The 23,600-nt window shown below is 40.8% G+C and overlaps 1 protein-coding gene across 2 annotated transcripts in view; it reads left to right on the top strand.

The window, feature by feature from the left end:
• The first annotated feature begins 6,490 nt into the window (after positions 1-6,490).
• ZNF385D (zinc finger protein 385D) overlaps positions 6,491-23,600 on the top strand; it is a 372,690-nt gene continuing 355,580 nt past the window's right edge. The window contains exon 1 of one of the 2 annotated variants that reach the window (XM_072328232.1): positions 6,491-6,668. In XM_072328232.1, coding sequence (XP_072184333.1) covers positions 6,659-6,668 — 10 coding nt within the window. In that variant the 5' untranslated portion in view covers positions 6,491-6,658. Of the gene's footprint in view, positions 6,669-7,005; positions 7,132-23,600 lie in introns of those variants that run through there. The other variant, XM_072328231.1, reaches the window with a different exon arrangement.

The following is a 23,600-nucleotide window of genomic DNA, read 5'->3' as shown; positions in this document are numbered from 1 at the left end:
AAACAGCAAAACTGCAAAAAATTCTGTTATTCGGTATAAATGGATTTCAAAGAGGTTTTCAAAGAGGTTTCAAAGAGGTTAAGCACTGCGGGCCATTGAATTGTCATAATTCTCTCAAAGGAAGGAGTGAGATAAGTGTGTGAAGCAGTAATACTGCAGTAAACCACGAACACATCAGTGTGCTCTGCAAGGTGGTGCCCCATCCATGGCAATCTGATCAAACTCAGACACTGAATGTAGCAGGGCTCTGGCCACCCCCTTCGCTCTCAGCAATCCTTGAACTCTGTATAGATACAGAAATAAAAGGAATAGAGATTAAAACCTGAACAGAAGTGATTCCATTAGAGACCAGGGAAGACACCACAGAAACTTTAGGAAGGATGAAGACAATCTAAGATTTAAAGAAATTTTGTTATATGGTGACTAGTGGGGAACCAGCCAAAGGAAAAAGAACTTCTGCTAATGATCAGGGATTTCCTGTACACTTAATTCCAAAGGAATTTCCTTATTTTGTTTCAGGCAGTTTCAGTTCCATATTCTTCACTGATTCACACAGAGAATCATTTCATAAAATCATACCAGAGGTGGTTGTTAGGTACTTGTTTATATTCACTTTGAATACAAATGTAAGAATTCTGCCAATAATGAGATGTTGGTTGATGCTGAAAAAAGAAAAAAAAAAAAAAAAAAAACAAAAAAAGAGACAAAATTATGTAATCTTGAGACATATTATTAACAATTGCAATTCTATTTTACTCCTTGTAGCTTCACGCCATTGCATTTTGTCAAAGCATCTAGGGCAACAGTTTTTGACTAAAAGCCAAAGAAAAGCCGTATAACACAGTTGTAGTGGATTTAATAGGTGATTAGATCCGTGTAACTGTATGAGTTTAACTACATTGCTGTGCTAGTGAGTAAGAATGTTGCATAAGATGTGCCTGATGTGCTTTCAGTGGCTACAGTTAGGGCCCAATCCCAGCTGCCATCTTCCAGTACAACTCCACTGGAACAGAGAGCCAAGCCCTGAATTACGGCTACAGAAAGAAAAGGCAAACAGTCTGCAGTCAGTAGTACCATGGAGCCCACGTGAGGGTTTCAGCATGCTGCTGCAGCCTACCTTGTGCCAGAGGGACACTACAGATGTAGCAGCTGTTGGCAGGGAAATGCACAGCCAGGGGAGGTAATATAGCTCCTTCAGTGCGCTCCTTTTGCAGCCCCTGGCAATAGGTTTTCTGCAGCTTCCTGCAGAGCTGCAAATAGAAACGAAGGCTGTGTCTGACTCGCTGAACCCTGAAGAAGGTGATGGGTGGAAAGGAACTTGCAGGTTCTTTTTTTTGCAGAGTGAATTCTTGCTGCAGTACTTTATTCTAGCTAGGGTATAAAATTTACCTTTCTGTTCACAAGTGTAAAAACTTAATTTTTGTTTTGAATTCCATTACTTGGACCATGTTAAAATGGTTTTAATTTACATTACTACTGATTTATGTTATATATATATATATATATTACAGCAAGTTAATCTCTGACACAGTAACAAGGAAACAAATTTAACAGAGATTGACTCAAATTGAGAAAGATCATTAACTAGCCCAGGAAGCAATCTGGTTTCCAGATCATACAAAACATGTAAAAAAATATTGCTTGCTAAGGGATTTGGAAGTTTCGAGGAAATCTACTTAGTTTTTGAAGAGAGAAGGAGAAAGGAAGAACTGCTTGAACTTTCTCATCACAGCTATTTCGTGCTTATTTTCTGTGTCTGGAGTAATTATAAACTGAATTTAACCCTTTGTGACTGACCTTCTAATTCTTTTTTTCAGAGATCCCTGTGCATGCATTTGCTTTATATTTATTTAAAATCCCATTTCTCAAAGATATTCAGAGCAGAACTCTGGTAAGTACCTGGGAGCAGTGTGTCTCCTTGGGATCCCCTCTATTGTACATCCCGAAGGCTGTGTGTCTTCTGATCCAGCTCTTGAGCAGCACTTCATTTCATCAGGGACTATGAGGCAGCCCTTCAATAACTTCACAACTTTGAAAACAAGAATTTTTTTTTACATAGTTTTGGTTTCTGTCATCAGAACTTACCTGACCAGAAAGAATAGTAAATCCTCTATATACCCGTTTTTATAATAATTACTTCACTCAGAAACCTTCTAGTTTATCTATGAGCATCGGTGGTGGGGCATTCCTGTCCCTCAGCAACATCTCAGCACCAGGTCTAGGATTCAAGTAGCTCCCTCTGATCAGATTTTGAGTAAAGTCTGGATAAAATGGACTTTTGACATTCAACATGTAATAGGATTGTGTCAAACCTGAGCTTCCAGAATAGCAACTGAAATGCTCTAAGGTCAAAGCTGTCTTTTGTGGGCTTTCTAAATTTCCATATTTGCATGAAGTATCAGTTCTGCCTCCACCCAGTACCCTGGACCCTCGCTTTCTTTTCACTGGATTGAACACTGTGCGGTATGAAGAAGGTAGGTCCAGCTTGTGATTTGCATCTTCTGTCTTCTCTACTGTAAATGCATCCTTTCACTCTCCTTGCTGAAAACAAGTTTTCTGCTCTTGGGCATAATAACTGAAGGAACAGAGGCAAAGGCAAAGAGAACAGAAATGTTGCTTCTGTGCATCACTGTCTCCCAGTTACATTTTCTTTTACATAGTTTCTAGGGGTAGGAGAAAAAGGAAGATTCTGAGAAGTCTAGTGTAATTTGAATGTTGCAAATATATAGCCTGCAAATTAACCTTTGTAGATACAAAAGTAAGTTACTATTTCTGCTTCATTGAGAATAGAACTGTAGTGGCTATATTTTCAAACATTCAGTACTACATCCTGCCTCTGTTGTACATTCCCTCTTATGATGGGTATCTCACCCTCTAAACTCATCCACAGATTCATGAAACAGTTACAAGCACAGGATGTGTGGGATATGACTTGGTTGAGGTTGGGCTTGAAGCTGTTTTCAAATAGCCAGAGCCAGTAGTGGCTCTCATGCTTTGGAGCTGGTGTGGATCATGTCTGCTTTTGCTGGACTTGGTGCCATGGTGTGCACAGCTGCTCTATGCATGTAAAATATATGAGATTGAGGAGGATTGTACTGAGGAACATATAGTTGTGGTTGGAAGTTGTCCAAAAGGCAAAAGACATTACAGTGTGGTCCTTGCTCTGTGCCTTGTCTTCCTAGAATCATAGAATGGCTTAGGTTGGAAGGGATCTCAAGGATCACAGAATCACAGAATTATCAAGGTTGGAAAAGACCTAGAAGATCATCTAGTCCAACCATTACCAATACTTCCCAGCTAAATCATATTCCTCAACACAACATCCAAACGTTTCTTGAGCACTCCCATGGTCGGTGACTGCACCACCTCCCTGTGCAGTGCATTCCAATGCCTGACTACCCTTTCTGAGAAGTAATACTTCCTAATGTCCAGCCTGAACCTCCCCTGTCGCAGCTTGAAACCATTCCCTCTAGTTCTATCACTAGTCAAGCATCATCAAGTATCAGGCCCCCTGCCATAAGCAGGGTTGCCAACCCCTAGATCAAGTACTAGATCAAATTGCCCAGAGCCCCATCCAACCTGGCCTTAAGTAGCTCTAGGAATGGGACAAACACAACCAAAGCTATTGACTACCTTTCTTATTCCTCCAGCACTGGGACAAGGAGAAGGAGAGCACACAGCCTGACCCACAGCAATGCCTTATCACAGCATAAAGTTGTGAAGAATGGCTGCAGGCAGGTAAGTTAGCCCAGCAAAATGCTGCCTGTGGTTATTCTGCTTTCTGTCAGGATTGTATAAAATCACCAGCATATAACCTGGAGGCACCTCCTGGAAGGGCATAGATTCCCTACAGATGTGAAGCAGTGCTTTATAAGGAATTGGTATCAGTATGTGAACTGCTTTTCTGCCCCATCTAGCTCTACTCTGTTTGGCTGCATAAGAACATACTTATCTTCAGTACCAAAAGGCAGTGAGAGGGAATTCTTGTTTGTGGCACATTTATAAGCATGTTGCCAGCAAGTTTGGGGCTGGAAGATGAGCTGGGGCAAAACTGCGGTGGCTCTCCCAGGTTAGAGCTGGTTTGCTACTGCTGACCAAGCTGACACCTTACTACGCCCAGATCTGGGGTCATGGCCTCAGATTGATAGAAGATGTGGGAGGTACTCGCTATTCTCCTTTTCAAAGGAAACAAGTGTAATGATTTCAGCACTGAGAAACAGAGAAACAGCACTGTAGGGAACTCTTCCATATTCTTAGGTAAAACAACAAACGTCTCAGCAGAAAAGTGAGCATGGTAATGCTCCTTTTTGTGAAGGTCTGTGCAAGTCAGTTCAATGTAAGCAACATTTAGAATACGTGTTCAAATCTCCAGTCTGTTTAATGCATCTTGACAAAGAATACATTTAACAGAGAGGTACAACATCCAAACACAACTTCACCAGTGGGAAAACAAACCCACGTTAATACATGGAACCGGTTGTACATCTTCAACATTAGATGAGCTGGGAACACAAGGACAAACAAACATTAGCGTGCAATTTATGATGCTATGCTCAGGGACTGAAAGTATGAGCTATAAAGGAATCATACAACATTTCAGGATTATCATTTTATGATTTCTGTACCTTTCCCTTTCAACAGATGCTGCTGCTCATGTTCTCTATTGTGCCTTTAGTTGCCTATGATGAATAAGTGTGACAGTCCTGTAAATCACAGCTGCTACACTGTGCAATATTTAAGAAGGCCCTTGTGACTTTCCTCTTTCCTTGATAGAAAATAAATAAATAAGGAAAGTTATTAAATGTTGAACATGGAAAAAAACAGCCTTCCAGGAAGGGACTGTGAATATGTTGGTTGTGGAAGGTTCTGCAAAAATATCTCTTGGCACAAAACGACCAGACTGGATGATCTTTAAGGTCCTTTGCAATCCAAACCAAATGATTCTAAATGTAAGCAGGTCTGGGGGTTTTTATTTTCTCTATTTACTAAACCTGTTCTGGAATACTAATTCTGCCTCCAACTACTGTGGAGTTTTTCACCCTACTTCTGTGTTTTATAAGCTGCGTATGTTTTATATCATTTTAAAAGAGTACTGTCCACAGAATATTTTATACCCTATTCTTAATTTGCATCTTAACTAATTGCTGTAGGAGTTTCACACTCTTTGTGTAAGATGTTTTTTCTTTTGTTTTTCTCTCCCCCTCCCCTGTGGAAATACATTTATAGAAGTACATCTAGCAAAAGGTATTTGCTGTAAAAACCATCCTGATATGGAGCAGCAGCGAGACAATGCCCACACATCCACTTGTGTAGTCATTATCAATAATAACAGAAACTGAATCAAGTGATAGAAATATATTTGATTAAAATCAATTGTCTGGGGAGTGCATTTATTCCAGAGCCTTCAGGCAGAGAAGAATAGCAGTTTTCTAAATGTGGTATTATGAGGGCAAGCAAATGAGTTATTACTTGTGTTACAACGCAACAGAACTGAGCAACAACAGCCCTACAAGAGGGAGTAAGCACTCATATCCAGCCATTTATTCTGTTACATTCATCACCACAGGCTGCATGTGTACACATCAGGTCAAGGTCAGCGTTCCTTGCTCGCATGAATCACTCTTGGCACTGATGGAAACCTCTGTATTGCAGTGAGCGCAGCATCGCTTGCTCTCACTTTGACCCATGCCACAGCTGTAGTCTGCAGGTGGGGCAGAGGGCAACAGGGGCAGCTGGTGGGCAGTGGGCACTGCTCAAAAGGCACTGCTTATAAGGCAGACCATTTAACTTCAGGCTGGAGGACAAAACTGTGTTCTTACCACATAGACTATGGCTCCTTTACACTTTGGCTGCTGGAGTTGCAAAGCTGAAGAGGAGGTCTCTATTTTTTCAGTTTCTGAATAGTAATATGATTTGACTGAATCTCCAAAGAATAAGTATTAAAGTTATCATACTGAGGAATCCTCATTATTTTTCTCCATAAGTTTCTCCAAGTTAGGGGAACAGAGATGAGATACAGGGGAACAGAGATGAGATACAGGACAGAGGCTCTTCTTTCCTTCCAACAGAAGAATCGGTGCAAATCCTGCATGCCAGCTCTCTGCCTTTCATCTTCACAGACAAGAGTGCCATGCCTCGTGGGGGTGATGATGACATACAGATATACGTGCGAATGAAAAATCAAAAAGCGGCCGTGGAATACCTTTCTGGAGCTGTAGCAGTGGCTGCAATAACTCGACACATGGGTGGATTTATTAGCAAGATTACAAGCACGAGTTGCACGCATCATTTGTACTTAAAGAACTCCGCACTGCACTGCCAGACCCTCGGGACTTAAGGAAGCATTCTAAACTACTTTTTCCTGCCTGTAACATTGTTAATATCTCAACACTGTGCCCGCAACTTTTGAATCGTTGCGTCTGACTGTGAGAACGGAGCACACTGCGCCCCTCGCACTGCGCGCAGCCCCTTACGGAAGGACCGTGAGTGCCTCTTCGGGGTGAGGGGAGGGCGATTCCCGACGGAATCCCCGGGACCGAGGAGCTGCGCGCGGGCGGGAGGCTACCGCCTCGCCTCACATGGGTGTGTGGGAGGTGGGAATCTCAGGTTGAGTTACTCATCGTGCCGGAGTCGGGAGAGCGCGGAAGCAGTGATTTTGATGGCAGGAGGTAACGTACGTACACGTTTTTCGGGGAAGGTGCTGTGGGAGGACTGCCGGCGGGCAGAGGGGCGGTGGGGGGGTGGGGAGTGGGTTGCGCTGAGCGCCGTTACTCCCCCAGCCTGGAAAGCCGCCCAGCCCCGATAGCCCTACCGCCCCCGTCGGCCCTCATCCCCTTCCCCCCCGCACCCCGCGGGCGGAGCGGGGCCGGGGGCGCGGGGCGGCGCTGCCCGGGGCCGCCGCCTTACGCCGGGCCAGGGGAGGCGGGACCGCTGTCCCCGCGCTGCTCCCGCCCCGCTCCGCCGGGTCCCGCGCCCCATCTCCGCCCCGCGCTGTCCCCGCCGGGCCCGGCGCTGCGCGGGGCCGCCCCGCCCGCGGCATGGCCGGCGCGCTGGGCAGAGGGTCGGCGTGCTGGCGGATGCGGAGCGGCAGGAAGGAGAAGGCGCCGGGAGGCAAGCCCCGGCAGCAGCACGGTAAGGGGCTCCGCGGGGCGGGATGGGAGCGCCTGGCAGGGGACACGCGCTGCCCGCTGGTGGCGTTCGCGGCGGGGTCCTCTGCTCCGCCTGCCCCGCCGCGGTGCGAGGGCAGCGAGCGCCCCAACTCCACGACGCGTCCCGGGCTCGGCGGGCACTGGGGGATGAGGGACACTGTTTCCGTGTGTTTCCACATCTCGCTGTAATAGCGGCTTCTTTAATTGTTGCGGAAGGCGCTTTCGGGCTGCCAAGAGGCAACGAACCTGGGAAGAGTCCTAGAAATCTTTCTTGGCATGCCCGTGTTTTGTCTTAATGCTCGGGAGGCGCTGTGAAAAAGGCTTGCCCTGCCTGCGCCCGTCCTCCATCAGTTGCTCGGGGAGTGAGATGCTCATCGCCGGGTCTGAGCAGCAGCCACACAGCTCTCCCGACCCTGAAAGGCTGTGCCCGCCGTGCTGGCCGTGGCAGCCCACGCAGGAACTTCGTGCCCTTCGCGAAGCGCAAGGCTCCACCCGGAGCGCTGCGGGGAGCGCGGAGTCCCGGCACCTGGAAGTGACACCGCCGATGCTGAGCTGGTGCGAAGGGCGAACCCCGGGGTGTGCGTGGGGGCTGCCCAGCGCCGGGCACTGCTGAACTGCTCCTCTTTCAGAAAGAAAGAGTCTGAAAGTCCGAGCAGAGGTTTTGTCGGTGGGTATCACCAGAACTCTGGAGGAAATGACTGTGCAGGAGAGGAGGTGCTATCCAGTTAGGGAATAAAAATAGCGGTGTGTGGTTGTAAATCTTTATGTTGCTTTTTCTGAGTGTAGTGGGGAATCACAAAAAGAAAAGAGTTGGTGGCACCTCTGAGACCCGTTATCGTGGGTATGGCACAGAGACCAAAATGCGATGTCCTGGAGGTAATGGGAGCTCTGACATAGACCTAGGGAGAGCCAGAGTGTGCCCTGCAAACAGTGCGGTGCAGGCGTTAGACCATAAGGAAACACTTCCTACCAGAAACTTTGCCCTTATAGCCAAGTTGCAGTGTACGGTATGCTGTCCTGATGAGAATAGCATCAAAATAGCTGCACTGTAAATTAGTTCGGTTGGGGAGATTTGTAAGTTGGTTCTGATTTACAGTAACAAAAAGGTTCAGAGTGCCTCAGTCTGTTGTTTTGTTTAAGTGTTTCGTAAAGTGTCATAAATTCTCATAGAAGTAATCACTGTAACACCAAATGATACTGAAGCACATGTATTTTGCATCCTAATTAGTTTTGGTAAGTATTTAAGGATAATTGCTCTTTCTGCTGTTCTGTCTACTTGCAAGGTGGACTTATTTACAAGATCATTTGCTATCTGTTAACAGCTGCAGATGTAAGGTAAAAGCAAAACTAACCCGTATGTCCTTACTGCTGACTGTGTGCGTTGCAGTGAGATCTTTTGGAGAGGTGGAGGTGGGGAAGTGAAGTATTACTTCGATATGCCTCTTAAAATTTTGAAGTTTTAGAAATGCATTATATTCCAAGAATGGACTCCAGATATTTATTTGCTTATTTCTTTATTTATCAGGTAATAATAGACCACTTTGCACTGGAGTGGAAAATTTACTTAATGTTTAGGCTAAAGATTAGAGGAGTTATAGGATATATACCAAAAAGTAAAACTGTGGTATGTGAGCTGTAAGCAATTTTAACTGTGTCCTGTTATTCATTAATGCATGCATGCAATTATCAGAATTATCAGGAAATATTCATATTTTACGACAGAACAGGGAGGCATCAGGGTTATGAAATAATTCAATTTCTAGGGAAAAAAAAAAAAACAAAAACAAACAACACTGTTCTTTCCTATTCTTTTTACTGCAAAACTCATTCCAGTTGGCTGCCAACCTGCGTTGGTAAAACGTGGCATAGCTCTGTGGATCTCAATGACACTGTTATGATTGACACGAGGTGAAGACCAAGCACAACATTTCAGTGTATGTTTGTATTAAGATACATTTACTCAGTCATCACCTAGGGCTGGCTGGCTGGCTGCTTCAGGCACACTGAGCTGTGAACATGTGAGCAAGCCTGCCTTTGGACTGCATCAGGTTACAAGTATTTACCAGCCTTGATGTTCTTTTCACCTTTGATGAGAGTAAATATGGCTGTTGATTTATTTTGATGTGGAGCTTTTTGAGATCAAGTGTGCTTATTGAGTGCTTTACTAATTACAACTTTATCTTTGCAGTTGCAAGTAAATCAATGGTTTTTCATAATCAAATCATAGATTTATGGCATCGTGACCTGAGACTTTTCTGTATTTTTCAAAAACATGAAGTACAAACATGAAATTTTCTCTATGATCGCGTGTACAGAATATCTTGTTTTACACAGTATGACACTGTGGAAGATACAAAGCAATGTAAAGTAGGACTTGTCTAGAGAGCAAGAAAAAGTCTGTCAACACAAAAAGTTTAAGATCGTGGTAAGATGACATATATTAATGATGTTGTAAAAAGCCTGTTTTAAAATTTAGTGTTAGATTGGCAATAGCCTCTTACATATACAATCTCTCAAGAGCTTGAAACCCAAAAGGATGGCTACATCCAGAATTCTACAGATCCTCTTTAAGCAGATGTTAAATAGTAGCATTGTGAATACCACAGTTTACGTTAAGTGGTGTTTTTCTGTACTACTCAAAAAGCTCTGATTATATATATATATATATATACACACACGCACACGTACACGCACACGTATTGGGTGTCTCATACGCACACGTATTGGGTGTCTCATCCCTTGAAGAGTAGGTATGGTAGGCTTGTGACTAAAAACTGTGAAAGAGAAAGGCGTCTACATTATCTGGCGCCACCAAAAATAACTGCTGAGGAGCAAGCAATACTTTATATACATGTTTAAAGCTATATGAAAGTTTTGTAGTAAACTAGTAGTTCTTCATCCTTAGTACTGAAACTACTATGGGAAAAGAAAAATAGTGCTGAATGTATATGTAGGACTATGTGTATACATCAGTGAGGTTTTAGACAGCAATTACTTCCTAAAATATATATTTTTAATTGCTTAAGACGTGTGCCAAATTGAGGGAATGGAAGTTCTCTGTGTTTCAGTCAGGACAGTATAATCAATTGGTGTCATGCCAATATGTGGATCGTGCCCAGGTGGGCTCAGTAAAAAAATGTGATCTATATTAAAACAAAACCATCTTTTTCCCCACCTGCTTCAGCTAGTTGTTGCCTTATCCTATCTAGAGTTGTCAAAAAGCAAGGCATAAACTATTGTTGCCCCTTCTGTTTGGTGTCATTTTCTTCTGAGAGTGACAGAAATGTAGTAGCCAGGTAAGAATCACAGAATGGCTTAAGTTGGAAAGGACCTTAAAGATCAGCTAGTTTTAATCCCCTTGCCATGGGCAGGGTTGCCACCCAGTAGATCAGGCTGCCCAAGACCATATCCAACCTGACCTTTAGTGTCTCTGGCATATTACCGCTCCAGAGAGCTAGATTTCACTATGTTGAACCAGTGAAAGATAGGGAGGATGAAGTTACAAGAGGAAGAAAGCTTCGAGTCATGTTTTCTCTGATGGACATGCTTGGATGTATATGCATGTGCTTCTGATTGTGACTGCACTGGACAGGACTAATTCTGCAATTGATAGCTGAGAAATGAGTCCTACAAGCTTTCCAATTTCAGACGGTCTATACACATTTTTCCTGAAATATTCACAACGTGCTGTCAGCTTTCTTCTTTCTTCCTTCTCTGTCTCCTGGGAAATAATGTTCTTGGTTGTATTCAGGCAGTCATAACCAAATCTTCTGTTGTGCTGGAGGCGTAGTTCTTTCCACCTCGCTTTTTGCCTGTGGCTTATTGTAGTATTTGTAAAAGTAAATGTCTGAAATTCATGTAGGCGTTATATGTCTGCTTAATATAACAGAAGTTCTCAAAGCAAGTAAGCCTGTTTTCTGTGCCCAGATGGAAAACTCTGCAGGTAAACTTTAAATTTTAAGCCATTTTTTACTAGCTTACATATTCATATGAATGTTGGCATTATTTCTGTTTGGATCTACTACCACTTAGATGCCATAGCTGCTTCGGGAATCTTGTAACCTTAGTCAGGGAGTATGTAAAGATTCTGCAAGATTGTGAAGCAGATCCTCCTGGAAACTATTCTGAGGCACATGGAAAACAAAGAAGTGGCTGGTGACAAGCAGAACTCCACTAAAAGCAAATTCTACCTGACAAATGTGGTGGCCTTCAACAGGGTTGCAGCACCGGAAGATAAGGGAAGAGCAAATGGCATCATCCACCTGGCCTTGTGCAAAGCATTTGACACATATGGCATTTTTGTCCAACATGACATTGGTGGATAAGGAATTGGCTGGATGATCACATTCAAAAGACCTGATGTCCAGTGCCGAGTGGTGTTGGGACTGATACTCTTCAACATCTTTGTCATTATCATGGACAGTAGGCTTGAGTGCATCCTCATCAGTTTCTCAGATGACACAAAACTATATGGTGTGGTTAGCATGCTGGAAGGAAGGAATCCCATCCGGAGGGTCATTGGCAGACTTGAGAGGTGAGTTTGTATGAACCTCAGGAATTCAACAAGGACAGGTGCAAGGTTTTGCATCCGTGTTAGGGCAATTCCAAACACAAATACTATCTGGGTGGAAAATGGATTGAGAACAGCCCCGAGGAATATGACTTGACTCTGTTGGCTGATGGGGAGAGACTTTTTACAAGGGCATGTAATGATACAACAAGGGGTAATGGCATTAAATTAAAAAATAATAGATTTAGATTTGATACAGGAAGGAAATTCTTTACTGTGAGGGTGTGAAGCAAACCCAGAGAAGCTGTGGATCACTGGAGATGTTCAAGGCCAGGTTGGATTGGGCTTTGACCAACCTGATCTAGGGGGGGGGTGTCCCTGCCCACAACAGGGCATTTGCAACTAGACGGTCTTTAAAGCTCCTTCCAACCCAAAATATTCAATTCCATGTTTGTTTCCATTGTGTGTTTTCCTTTTCGCCAGTGCAGCTTGGTGGCCTCAGTAACTCAAGTGCCATATTTTGATACTTGAAAAATGTTTTGCTTTTGCAGTGTTTTTCAAATTAGTTCACTCTGACATTATTGTATTCAAAAAAAGAGAAAGAGGCAATATTCTTCTTGGCCAGAAATGTGCGTGATAAAATCTGTAAATACCTGCTACGTGACTGTATGTACCATTTTTTTCCCCTTGCTCATGGAAGAATTTGTTTATGACACTAATAAAACCTTAACATTGCAAGTTGTACAATTAGAAATAAGCAACTGTAACTACAAAGCCATAGATTATTCAAAATCTGAATTTACAACAGAGTGACAAACTTATGGTCTAGAATCTAGAGGATTGCAAGTACAATTTTATGATGATCATTTAAGTCTGATTTCTGTGCAGAAATTATAGTTAAGAAACCAAAGACTTCCTCTCCATCCGTAACCAGTTTTTTTTTTTTTATTTTTTTTTTTTTTTTTTTTTTTTTTTTTGCTGAGCTCTCTTTAAAGAAGATCTGGAGAGTTTTAATCAGACAGAGGTCACAAATCACTTTACTGGGAAATACAGAGTGTGCTTTAAAATGGGAAAGAAACCACTTGCGTGATAATTTGAATCTCGTAGTTTAAATTGTGAGCTAGATGAAATGATTACTCTGACAGAACTATAGAAGCTATCTCGTTTTAGTACGCTCTGAAGTATTTCATATTTTGACTAACCCTGGCTCAGGGGCATTTTATACTCACATCTGGAAGTTTCCAGTCTTAGTCCTCAATCTAGTGTCTCTGCCTTTGTCTTTCCATTTAGCTTTGCCATATTATAACAATGAATCATCTTGTCCATTAACTAAAGTTGGAATGTCTGTTTATGCACTGAATTTGTTTCATTACCTCGCCATAATGATTGGAACCGTGGCAACTCCCGACTGCTTTCCCATATGTATTTGGGCTGGACTTGACCCAGTGCTGTTCTGAGCTGCAGCAGGATAAACCATCACAAAACCTGGAATATCTTTATTCTCCTAGGATTCTGCTTCTTTCTCATGAAACGCAAGGTAGCATTTTCATATTTTGTCTCCTTATATATGAAATTGTAGTATTTCCATTCATACAAAATCATAGCAGAGCTGTAATACATGTACATGTATGGCAATTAAACCAGGAACGTGGTTATTGTAGGTTCATTCTGGTATGTTCTGGACTCACTGATGGCCTGTAAATCTGTGGTGCTTAAAATATTGAAGAGTTAAATAAAAAATGAAACAAAACTGTTGTGGCATTCTTTGAAATGTAATAATTTTGCTGGAACAGACAAGTGACATGGTGTAAATGGAGGTGTCACGCGGCAGCGTGTCTGTGCCAGCAGATGCAAATTTCCATCTCTTGCCACAGGAGTGGGATTGCAGATGGCACTGTGCTTGCCGCTTCAATAGAGTACTTTGCAAATAAATGCCCTTTTATTAAAAAGGTATTAAACTGGTTAACACTGTGTTGTTGTTTATATTATTCTCATTATTTCCATGAAAAAAGCTGGTTGTATTGTGAGGGATTAGTAAATACTGAAGCATCTGCTTAGTAAATGAAACTTAAATAATTTGTAAAATGTATGGGTTCTATTTAATATGGCTTTTGTGATTTTTGTCTTGTATGCTGGGTATGGCCAGTATGTTTTAAGAGCTGTTGATGCTGTGCTCCTAAATAGTATTGAAAAGCAGAAAAAAAAGGAAGAGAAATTAGTGAGCAGAACCTTCTCCTGAGGGCGGATTAAAGCAGAACTGTTAGTTTGTGATAATGAACCCAAGAGCCTGTGGAAAAAAGTGAGGAAAAAAAGACTTGTTATTGTCAATGACTGCATTGAGCTTGGCTGTAGAAACTATTCCAGTATTTAGATCAATTCTTACCGCTCTGAAACTCTGAAACTAGAGCTGTCTAAACTGCTGGCATTTGTAGCGAGGGGGAGGAATGGGAAGTTGAGAACAGATTCTCCTCTCCAGAAGCTGGATTGAGAAAAGTCACATGCAGTATATTGGGTGTCTTCACCAATTTCTTCTTTTTGGCTGGTAGTTGCTGATATTTCATGTGAGAGGTTGTAGCTGTTGCTAGTCAAGAAATGGGCACGAGAATAATTATTTGGAGGCAACTGAGAGGAGGTTCTGTGATCTGAAGCTGTATTCAGAAAGATCAAGGCATCCTTGTGATTCATTCACATCAGCCAGCATTACAGAACAGATGAATCTCTGTGCTGGGCAGAATATTTCTAGGCTTCTGCATTATTTCTGAGCATAAGACATCCCAGTAATCTAGAGTTGGCTTCATTAATATATGGTTTACAGTGTTCAAGCTTGAGTTAGAGGGTACTGGAATGCAATTTTTTAATTTTAGTTTTCTTTTCAAGTTAGAGGGCATTCATTTTTGGCCTCCTAGCTATTTTGCATTTCAAGAAACACTTAGAAAATCCATTTTAGAGCTGGATGAAAGTGATCTTTAGAACACAATAAATGCTTTAGGGAAACACGGTCTTTCCCTTTTTCAGTCTGGATGACGTTGGAGTTCTGTAGGCTTTCTATGCCGCACTGCTCCCAGGTATTGATTTCAGTTAACGCTGAAGTAGCCCGAGGGGGCTGGTCAGTTGTTTATGGTAATGGTACAGCTGGGTGCAGCCTCAATTACCCCAGACCTTTGGCTTACAAAGATAAGTTCAAACAAAGCAAAAAAGAACTTATCACTGCCTTTATTAATTGTGCGATACGAATCTGATTATTGTTCACTGAGACACAGTGACTGTATGATCATAATAGGAGCATGTTTTCAGTTTTATTATGTATAGTTTTTTTATTTTATTTTTTTTTTTCTAGTCTTTAGACTGAGATTAGTCCCACTTCAGTCACTTTTTTCTTTTCTCATTTTATAAATATAAAGGCAAGAAAAGGACCCTGTAGAAACATAGTGACCAAAGTGAGTTTCTGATCTTTGAATGACTTGAGTTTGTGGGATGTGGTCACTTGCTGTGTGCACATAGCAGGCGGTGACCTTGCTTTCTGGATTTTTTTGTTTTGCAGATTGTTCTGGGGGCTGACACAGACAGATGATCTTAACAGAAGTGGTGATTAAATGACACCTGAGAAATCTGCAAAGTTCTTAATAACTCTCAGCAATTCTTCTGTTGCAGGAAGGGATAAATCTGAAGGTGAACTCTGGAGTACAGACAGCTGTTTTGCTGTATTTTACTCCTGTAGCACCACAAAGTTGATTAGTAGTGGATGTACACTTTTAGTCATCATATGAAAAGAGGAATGTTGCAAAATTCTTTACCAGCCTGGTGTCACAATGCTGTATGGATTTTACTATCTTTTTTTTTTTTTTTTTTTTTTTTTTTTTTTAATCAGATTAAAAATATTTGCATCCATTTTACTCCGATTCTATTCAGGGTATCTAGTGGAAACTGAAGAATGCATAGGGTAATTTAAGATGGGAGTACACTAGTGAAGTTTCAGGGTCAGCTGTGGCATCAGAACAAGCTGCTCAGGGCTTTCTCCAGTCTTAAAAACATTCAAGGAAGAAGAAGGTACAGAATCTGACAATGTCTGTTGCTTTTCTTCACAAGCCCAAATTCAAAATCAAGCCTTGAAACTGTAGAAGAGGGAGCTCTACATGATAGCTGTGACTTTGTAGAAATTGGGCCAAGAGAAAGTGGTGCTAAAATGATACTACAGATTATCTGAAGCATAATTTGCAAAACATGATATAAAATGGATTGTTCTAGGTTGCTTCAGAAAGGATGGAAAACAATTAACTTGCTTATATGCATGGCTTTCTGCATAAGAACAACAGCAGCTATTCTTAAGCTTGCTGTCCCATGCTAGAGTACATCTAGAAACACATTAATGTTTTGATAAATACAGAGGAGTGTGCCAGTTATCTGGCCTTGAGGCACTCCATTGCATAAAAAGGAATTGCAGGTAAAATTTTGTGACAAGAAAGGTCTTGACAGCTTGAGTAATTGAAGTGTCACTGTGCAGTTACAGCACAGAAGTCCTTGGTCATTAAGGAAAGAGCCTGAAACTTAATACTCTCCTATGCTGTTTTTGTGGTTGCTTTGTTTTGTATTGTTTTGTTTTTGACAGGAACAAGGGTTTCAGTTTCTAGACTGCTCAGTTTTTATTCATCTCTTCCTTAAATATGTTGAAGATTGCTCCTGAATGCATCTGGTTTGATTTAGATCTCCAGGCTCAATATTCATTTTTATCTTCTGTTCTCTTCTAGAGTAAGATTCCCAATCTCTTGTTTGTGCAGCTTTCCTCAGCAACGTTAAAGAACTAGTGATGTATCTAATTAAGTGTTGTCTAAATGGCTCTGTAAGACATTTCTTGGGTTCTGTTGGTAGAAATCCCGTGTTGGTCTTGGCCCTACGCTTGCTGAGTGTTTACCCACAAATCTGTGGAAGTTCAGTGTATTCCTGTGAATCATCAAACCTGCTGGCCCAAATCAGATTATAAATAAATGAATAAATAATTCATGACTTGAACATCCTGTATTACAGTGTTCTAACTGCACTTATTGAACTCTCAAGCCAAGATTGAGGAAAATGCAGCCTTACAACAACCCTGGAGATACCAGACCAGTGCTCACTGAGCACCTCTGTGAATATCAGGAGCCTTTCAGAGGCTTTTTGGAGCCTGATTCTGGTTTCTTTTATGACGAGTCCACTCTGTGGACCACCAATGACCACCCATCCCTGGAGCCATTCAAGGTCAGACTGGAGAAGGTTGTAAGCAACCCCATCCAGCTGTAGGTGTCCCTGTACAATGCAGGGGAGTTTCCCTTTTGACTCAAACAATTCTATGATTCTGTTGGATTTAAGTTGCTAGTACTCTCCCCAGCTTCAGGGTGCCTGCACAGAGGCTCCACGTGTTGCTTTGCATGCTGTATTTGGTGGGTTTTTCTGTCCCTATGTCTGACTTGATGAGTCTGCTTAAAGAATTGCAGCTCCACTTTATCCTAATGTCCTGCTATCTTCTTTCACCAGACAGTGAATTTCAGTTCCCAATGGCACTGTCATGCAACAGAGTCTGCATGTCATGATGATGATTTTGTGGGAATGTATTTTCTTGGAACAGAAAGTATTATTTTTTTCTTTCCACTGAAACATATTCTATTTTCTGGTGTGAACAGCCATTGTCTTGCTTGTTTAAATAACTGAATTTATAAAGATAACATAACTAATTAGTTATCACTCCTGTAGCTGTGTATAGGTTATGTTTGGCCATGGGCATTCACAAAGCACTTATGTTGAAAGATTGTTTAGAGAATAACTTTCTATGCTTAATAAAATGATATGATTGAGTTCTAAGGCCATTAAAGTCTCATTATTTTTTTTTCATGTTTGCATTAATGTTTTTATTCAATACCTGATTTTAACATTATCCCACTGCTCTTTGTGTATTTTTGTTTTTAACATGGGGCTTAAGTACATGTTACAGTTCAGTAGTTCAGCACAGTTTTGACTCAGAAACCTTCATGGCTTTCCTTGGACCTTGACATTCAATTAACTTGGAATCACATCTCGACCTCCACTAAACTGTGTTCCAGGAAAAAAAATAATCAAATGTGGAGGGTAAATGTTCCTTTCTAGTTTCTAATTTGTCATCTGCTCTAATGTTCTTCACACATGGATGTTAAGAGTACAAGGAGTTATAGCCTACATGCTGCCAGTAGTGCTTCAGGTATCAATGTTAGGGGGAAGATTTGGAAACTAATTCACTTAATATCATTTATGTTTTTCCTAATATAGGGCAAAATTAAGGATTGTTTCTGCCACCAATGTTGTGAAGATTTGCCAGTGTCTGCCTCTGTGGTGCAAACAGCAAGACAGATTTCTCCTGTTTCTATTATATAACACATTTCTTGAGAATTAGCACCTGCACTTGAACAGTTGTATTTTTAAGTGTGTGTATGTTAGAGAAGACATATATGAAACTAATCCTTGTAGCAGAAGGAATTAGGATGAACTAATAGCTTTTTCAGGAATCTATGTTCTCTAGTCATAACTCATTCCAAGTCTGGAGTCTGGCATAGAGAAACATACTGCATGCAGGATGACATTAAGTACTTTTGTGGTCAGAGCATAGAGACTGTCTATGCTACCACAGTTTGTTGTTTGTATGTTTCTGCTGCAGAAGAAGATAGCAATTGCAGCAGGCAGTACTGAAAAGTACAGTTAGGACTCTGCTGCCATCTGTGCTAGCACTGTCTGTTCATGCTATATGCTTGTTTCCATATGTATACTTAAACACTTTGAAGCTATTATATTAACATACCTAAAACAGTTGTGATAATGAAAGTCAATAAGAAACTGTCATTTACAAAGTTAACATGCTTGCTTTCAATGTATGTGCTATTGGGTTTTTCTTAATATCTCCTACTACTTTAAACAGATTTAGCGAGATGCCACTCTTCATTCCAATTTGTAATTCATCCCTTTTGGCTTTGTACATCGTAATCACCTCCACAGCAACCACTGTGATGCCATAAACAGAGGGTTTGACTTCAGGTGAAGAATTTAGGCCATAAAAGCAGAAATACTCATACAAGAAAAGGTGGGGGGATGGGAAAGATGTGGAAAGTGATTATTCTGACTTTTCATGTGGTGATTTTGCTTTCCATATATATATATATATATATGTATATCTTTAGTGATAGCTGAAAGAAAAGAAATTATTTGAAAATGTCAGTGAACTCTCCATTTTAGACAGTATAATTGGAAAAAAATGTATAAGCAGTAGAGTTTTACTCTGCATATCATTTCTTTTTCTCTCTTTTCCATTCATTTAAAAAAAAAAAAAAAAAAAAAGGAAAAATAATCACTTTAGTAAATCCACAGTGGGAGGATAGTCTTGCTGCTGTACTTTTCCTAGGGTGTAGCAAAAGAAATTGCATTTGCAGTTCGTGGAGAACGAAATTAAACTTGCTTGGTCCCAGAGATCCACTACTCCTACACGTTTCTGGGATAGACTCACTTGCCATGAATGCACTTGCTCCTTCTCCTGCGCATGAAAGAACATCTACAGATTTGGGTCCATGTAACTCCCAAACTAGAATTAGGTACTGCATGGAGTGCCTGTGTGTGTGTCCACCTCTTCTCTAAGGTGTCTCTCTTGGGAGGGGAGACTTAGAACTCATCACTTTGTTTGCTTATAGAGGTTGGGATGACTTGTTGCTCTGTGATGTATTTGTACGTGTTTAGAAAGGTTTTACAGAGCATCAGGCAATTGAAGGACACCCATTTCTAGCTTGTATCACTTTATGTTCAAAACATATCAGCATGATAAATAGTAAAGTTGGCAAAAAGTATCTGGTGATATAAATCACATTGTGGCAACTGAAAAAGAGCAGAATACCATTTGTTTGTTTAGTTAAATGATGGTAGAAAAGACATCTTTGGAGGAAAAAAAAAAAGTAGGCAAAGAAAAAAGCAGACATAACACTTTTCTCTTAAGCAGTGAGATATAGTTCTTTAACTCTTTGGTCATCTATCTGATAGAGATTATGTATACTGGCATTCATTTCCAGGACTTCTTGCTGCTTGTAGAGCTGGCATGGTTACTTCTTCCTTTTAGGGTTGTGGCTTTTCTATAAGCTCAATTGACTGTAGTGTTCATGCCATGTCTTAAGTATATAACAGAACATGCAGCAACAATGACTTCCTTTTCTTCTGGAATAAAATTGAATGCCTAAATTGCACATGAAGAAAAAATCTCCAATATGAACAGGAAAAAAAACCAACAAGGATCAGCAAGGATCTCAGTTTAATATAATGCTAATCTTGTGCTCCACAAATCTTGTTAACAGGAGGAGACACCCACTATATATGAAAAGGTTAGCACTTGCTGTTCAACAATTCCAGCAGCTTTCATTTGCATTTCAAAGCCAGAGTGAGAATGAGAACTCTCATATCTGTAATTCCAACAGTCTGTCAATCTGGCTGTTTCTGTAAAACTGACACAGTTTGGGCAGTTCTCATCAATTTCATTTGTTGCATATACTCAGCTGATGAGCTTTTAATCTCCTGCCTGCTGATCCCTGGTTTATAATCAGATTTGACAGAGATAGGATGGCTGTAATTATCATGATGCGAAAGTCAAGATAGAACTGTCATTTCTTTCCTTATTCCTCCAGTGAGGTAAAATTTATTTGAAAAGTGTGAATAACTAAAGCTTAAAACTGCCTCGTTTCAGACTGTTTCAGGTGCATCTGTCACAAGTAAGGCTATTTTATTTTATTTTATTTTATTTTATTTTATTTTATTTTATTATTATTTTTTTTTTTTTTTTTTTTTTTTTTTTCTTTTTCTGGAGGAGGCAAGAATTTTGCAGGAACCTTCCTTGCTTATTTGTTGACCTACTTCTCAATGTTTTGGAAAGCAATTTTATGTCAACTTGATTAATTATTTTCTTTTCCCAAAGGCTGATAACATCCTGATTTCAAGGAAGACCTTGAATAATAGATATCTTGGTGTGAATCCTTGTTCTGATTCCTGAATAAGGCCATTTCGCAGTGACTATAATGCTGTCAATTAAAAATGTAGAGTTTAATGAATGAAAATATGTGTAGTAGCTATGTTTATCAGAAGCCTATTCATGATTTTTTTTTCAACTGTTTTGTATACATGATATTTAGCTGTGTAACTTCTAAAATGCTTTTGCTTCCCAACAAGATGGAAATATCTTTATTTGCTTTCTAAGGCATCCTCTGGATAATTTTAAGACTCAAAAATTGTGCTACAAATTGAAAACCAAACTTGAATCATTTGATATAAATACAAGTCCTAATAACGACTGATGCCTTCTGACAGGGATGTGAGTAGATGTTCTTTTCTGGCTTTAGGAACACGTGATCTAGAAAGCTCTATGGAAATTGCCGGTAGAAAGGGAGAATCTGATTCATGAGGTGACTGCAGACTGCATGGTCTACATTACTGCTTTCCTCATGTGGGAGGTCAGTGCTGGTGGACCAGTAGTTGTGGCAGGACTACTTTAAAATCTTGCCTTGAGTGGGAACAATTCACTGCCCCAGTACTGATTCTTGGATGCTCGAAAAAGATAATCCTTTTCTTATGTGTCAGTCCCTGACTGTTGCATTCTTCTTCCCTTTGGGTTATTGCTGTAATTACTGAACTTTGAGAAAGATATTGAAAAGTTTCCTGCAGTAAATAAGTGCTACTTTTCCATTTGGCAAGCTTTTCAGCTTGAGATCATATTAATTTTATACGTCTTGACAGTCAAGTTGCGTGAAATAGGAGTAGAACAACACATATGGTGCTTGTTGAAGGTGAATACTTGAACTGAACTGCTTCTGTGAATGTACAGTAATGTCCAACTGACCATGAACCAAAAGAGAACCTTCTGATAGGTGGGAATTGCAGATCTGACCAGAATCACGGAATGACAGGAGTTTGAAGGGACTTCAGGGAATCGTGCAGTCCAACACCCATACAAAATCATATTCCCTAGGGCAGGTCACACAGGAAAGTGTCCAGATGGTTACCGAACATTTCCAGAGAAGGTAACTCCACAGCATCTCTGGGCAGCCTGTTCCAGTATTCTGTTACTCTCTAAGTAAAGAATTTTGTCCTCATGTTCGGATGGAAATTCCTGTGTTCCAGTTTGTGCCTGTTGACCCTTGTTCTGTCACTGGGCACCACTGAAAATAGCCTGGATCTATCCACTTGACTTCTGTCCATTAGATATTTATAAGCATTGATAAGATCCCTCCTCACTCTCTTCCAGGCTGAAGATTCCCAGAACCTCTTCATCTTTGTGTCTCTCTGCTGGACTCTCTCTCAAAGTTTCCTATCTTACTAGGAACTGGGGAGCCCTGAACTCTATACACCAGAGCAGAGGTGGAGGATCACCTCCCTCAACCTGCTGGCCATGCTCTTTTTAATGTACCCCAGGATACCATTGGCCTTCTTGGCTATAAGGGCATAATGCTGGCTCATGGCCAACCTGTTGTCCACCAGGACATGCAGGTTCTTCTCTGCAGAGGTCCTCTCCAGTTGATCAGTCCCTAATCTGTACAGAAATGCGTATGGTTATTCCTCCCCTGGTGCAGGACTCTACACACGCCCAGTGGAACCTCATCAGGTTCCTCCCTGCTCAACTCTCCAGCCTGCCTGGGTCTTGCTACATGGTAGCACAAACTTATGGTATTTCAGCCACTCTTCCGAGCTTTGTGTTACCAGGAGGGTGTGCTCCATCCATTCATTCAAGTTACTGATGAAGACGCAGAATGAGACCGGTCCCAGTATGAACCCGTGGAGATGCTGCTAGTTACAGGCCTCTAACTACACTATGCCACTGATCATAACCCTCTGAGCTGTGCCTGTCATTCAAAGTGGACAAAATTGAAATGGTTTTCAACAAATGAGATTGAGCTGCAAATTATTTAACATTCAGGCCAAACCAATGGCCACCATTCTTTGTGAGATGGCCTTTCATTATCTTTGAATTTGAAATTTTACAGCTTCAGGTGAAAAATAGTAAAGACTGTGCAAACTGAATTCAATTGCCTTAGATTTCTGGAGCATTTTTGCCTTGGAAAAGACTATATAGAATTCTGAGTCTTTTGACCTTCCTGGCAGTAAGTCGTGAGCTGGATTTATAGATTAAACATGTAGGAATACATATGCAACCTCTGCAGAATGGCTGTCTGCATTTGGGAAAATGGAATAGGTACCAAGGGATTTCCTTAGTTAAGTTTGTAGGTTTTTGAGTGTAGGGAGTATGCATATACTGAGGAAAGGTAGCATTTGACCAAATGTGCATGCATACATTTTTGCAATTTGCAGAACTGGTCATAAGTATGAGTCATGTTTAAACAATTTAACTTTACAAACATTGAATATTTTTTAATTACAAAATATGAAATAGTATAGCATCAGTAAGGAGAGCTATAGCAAATAATGTGATTAAGAGGAAGACAAAATCGTAGAGGAAGGTTTGATTTCCAAATAAGTAAAGTTTTACTTCATGGTAAAGGGCATTCTGTAGCTGAGTCTGCATGAAACTGAGCACAGTGAATTTAAAAGGAGATAAGAAGAAGGTGAAAGAAAGCAAAGGAAGGGGAGTCAACAATAAGCATCAATTCAGTTCAACATCTAAAAGAATGTCCTAATGACAGATGGAGTAAAACAGTAGAGAGACACTGTTTTAATTTTCCCTTGATTGAAACCAAGAAACAAATGAGAATCCTGAATGAAAAGTCTTCCAGTACCTATGATCTGCTATGGAAAATTTAAATAGAAACATGATTATCCAAGTAGGAATACAATTGATTTGTGAGGTATGTAATTCAAACTTGTTACAAGTTTGTGTATGGAATTTATCTAATTTATATTTATTTGGAGGAAAACAGTGAGAGCAGCTTTCCAAGTTAAAAATCAAATAATTACTTGAGTTATTA

The sequence above is a fragment of the Excalfactoria chinensis genome, chromosome 2 (genome assembly GCF_039878825.1).
Source record: "Excalfactoria chinensis isolate bCotChi1 chromosome 2, bCotChi1.hap2, whole genome shotgun sequence".
In the NCBI taxonomy this organism is placed as follows: Eukaryota; Metazoa; Chordata; class Aves; order Galliformes; family Phasianidae; genus Excalfactoria; species Excalfactoria chinensis.
This window is presented reverse-complemented; position numbering and strand designations above follow the sequence as displayed.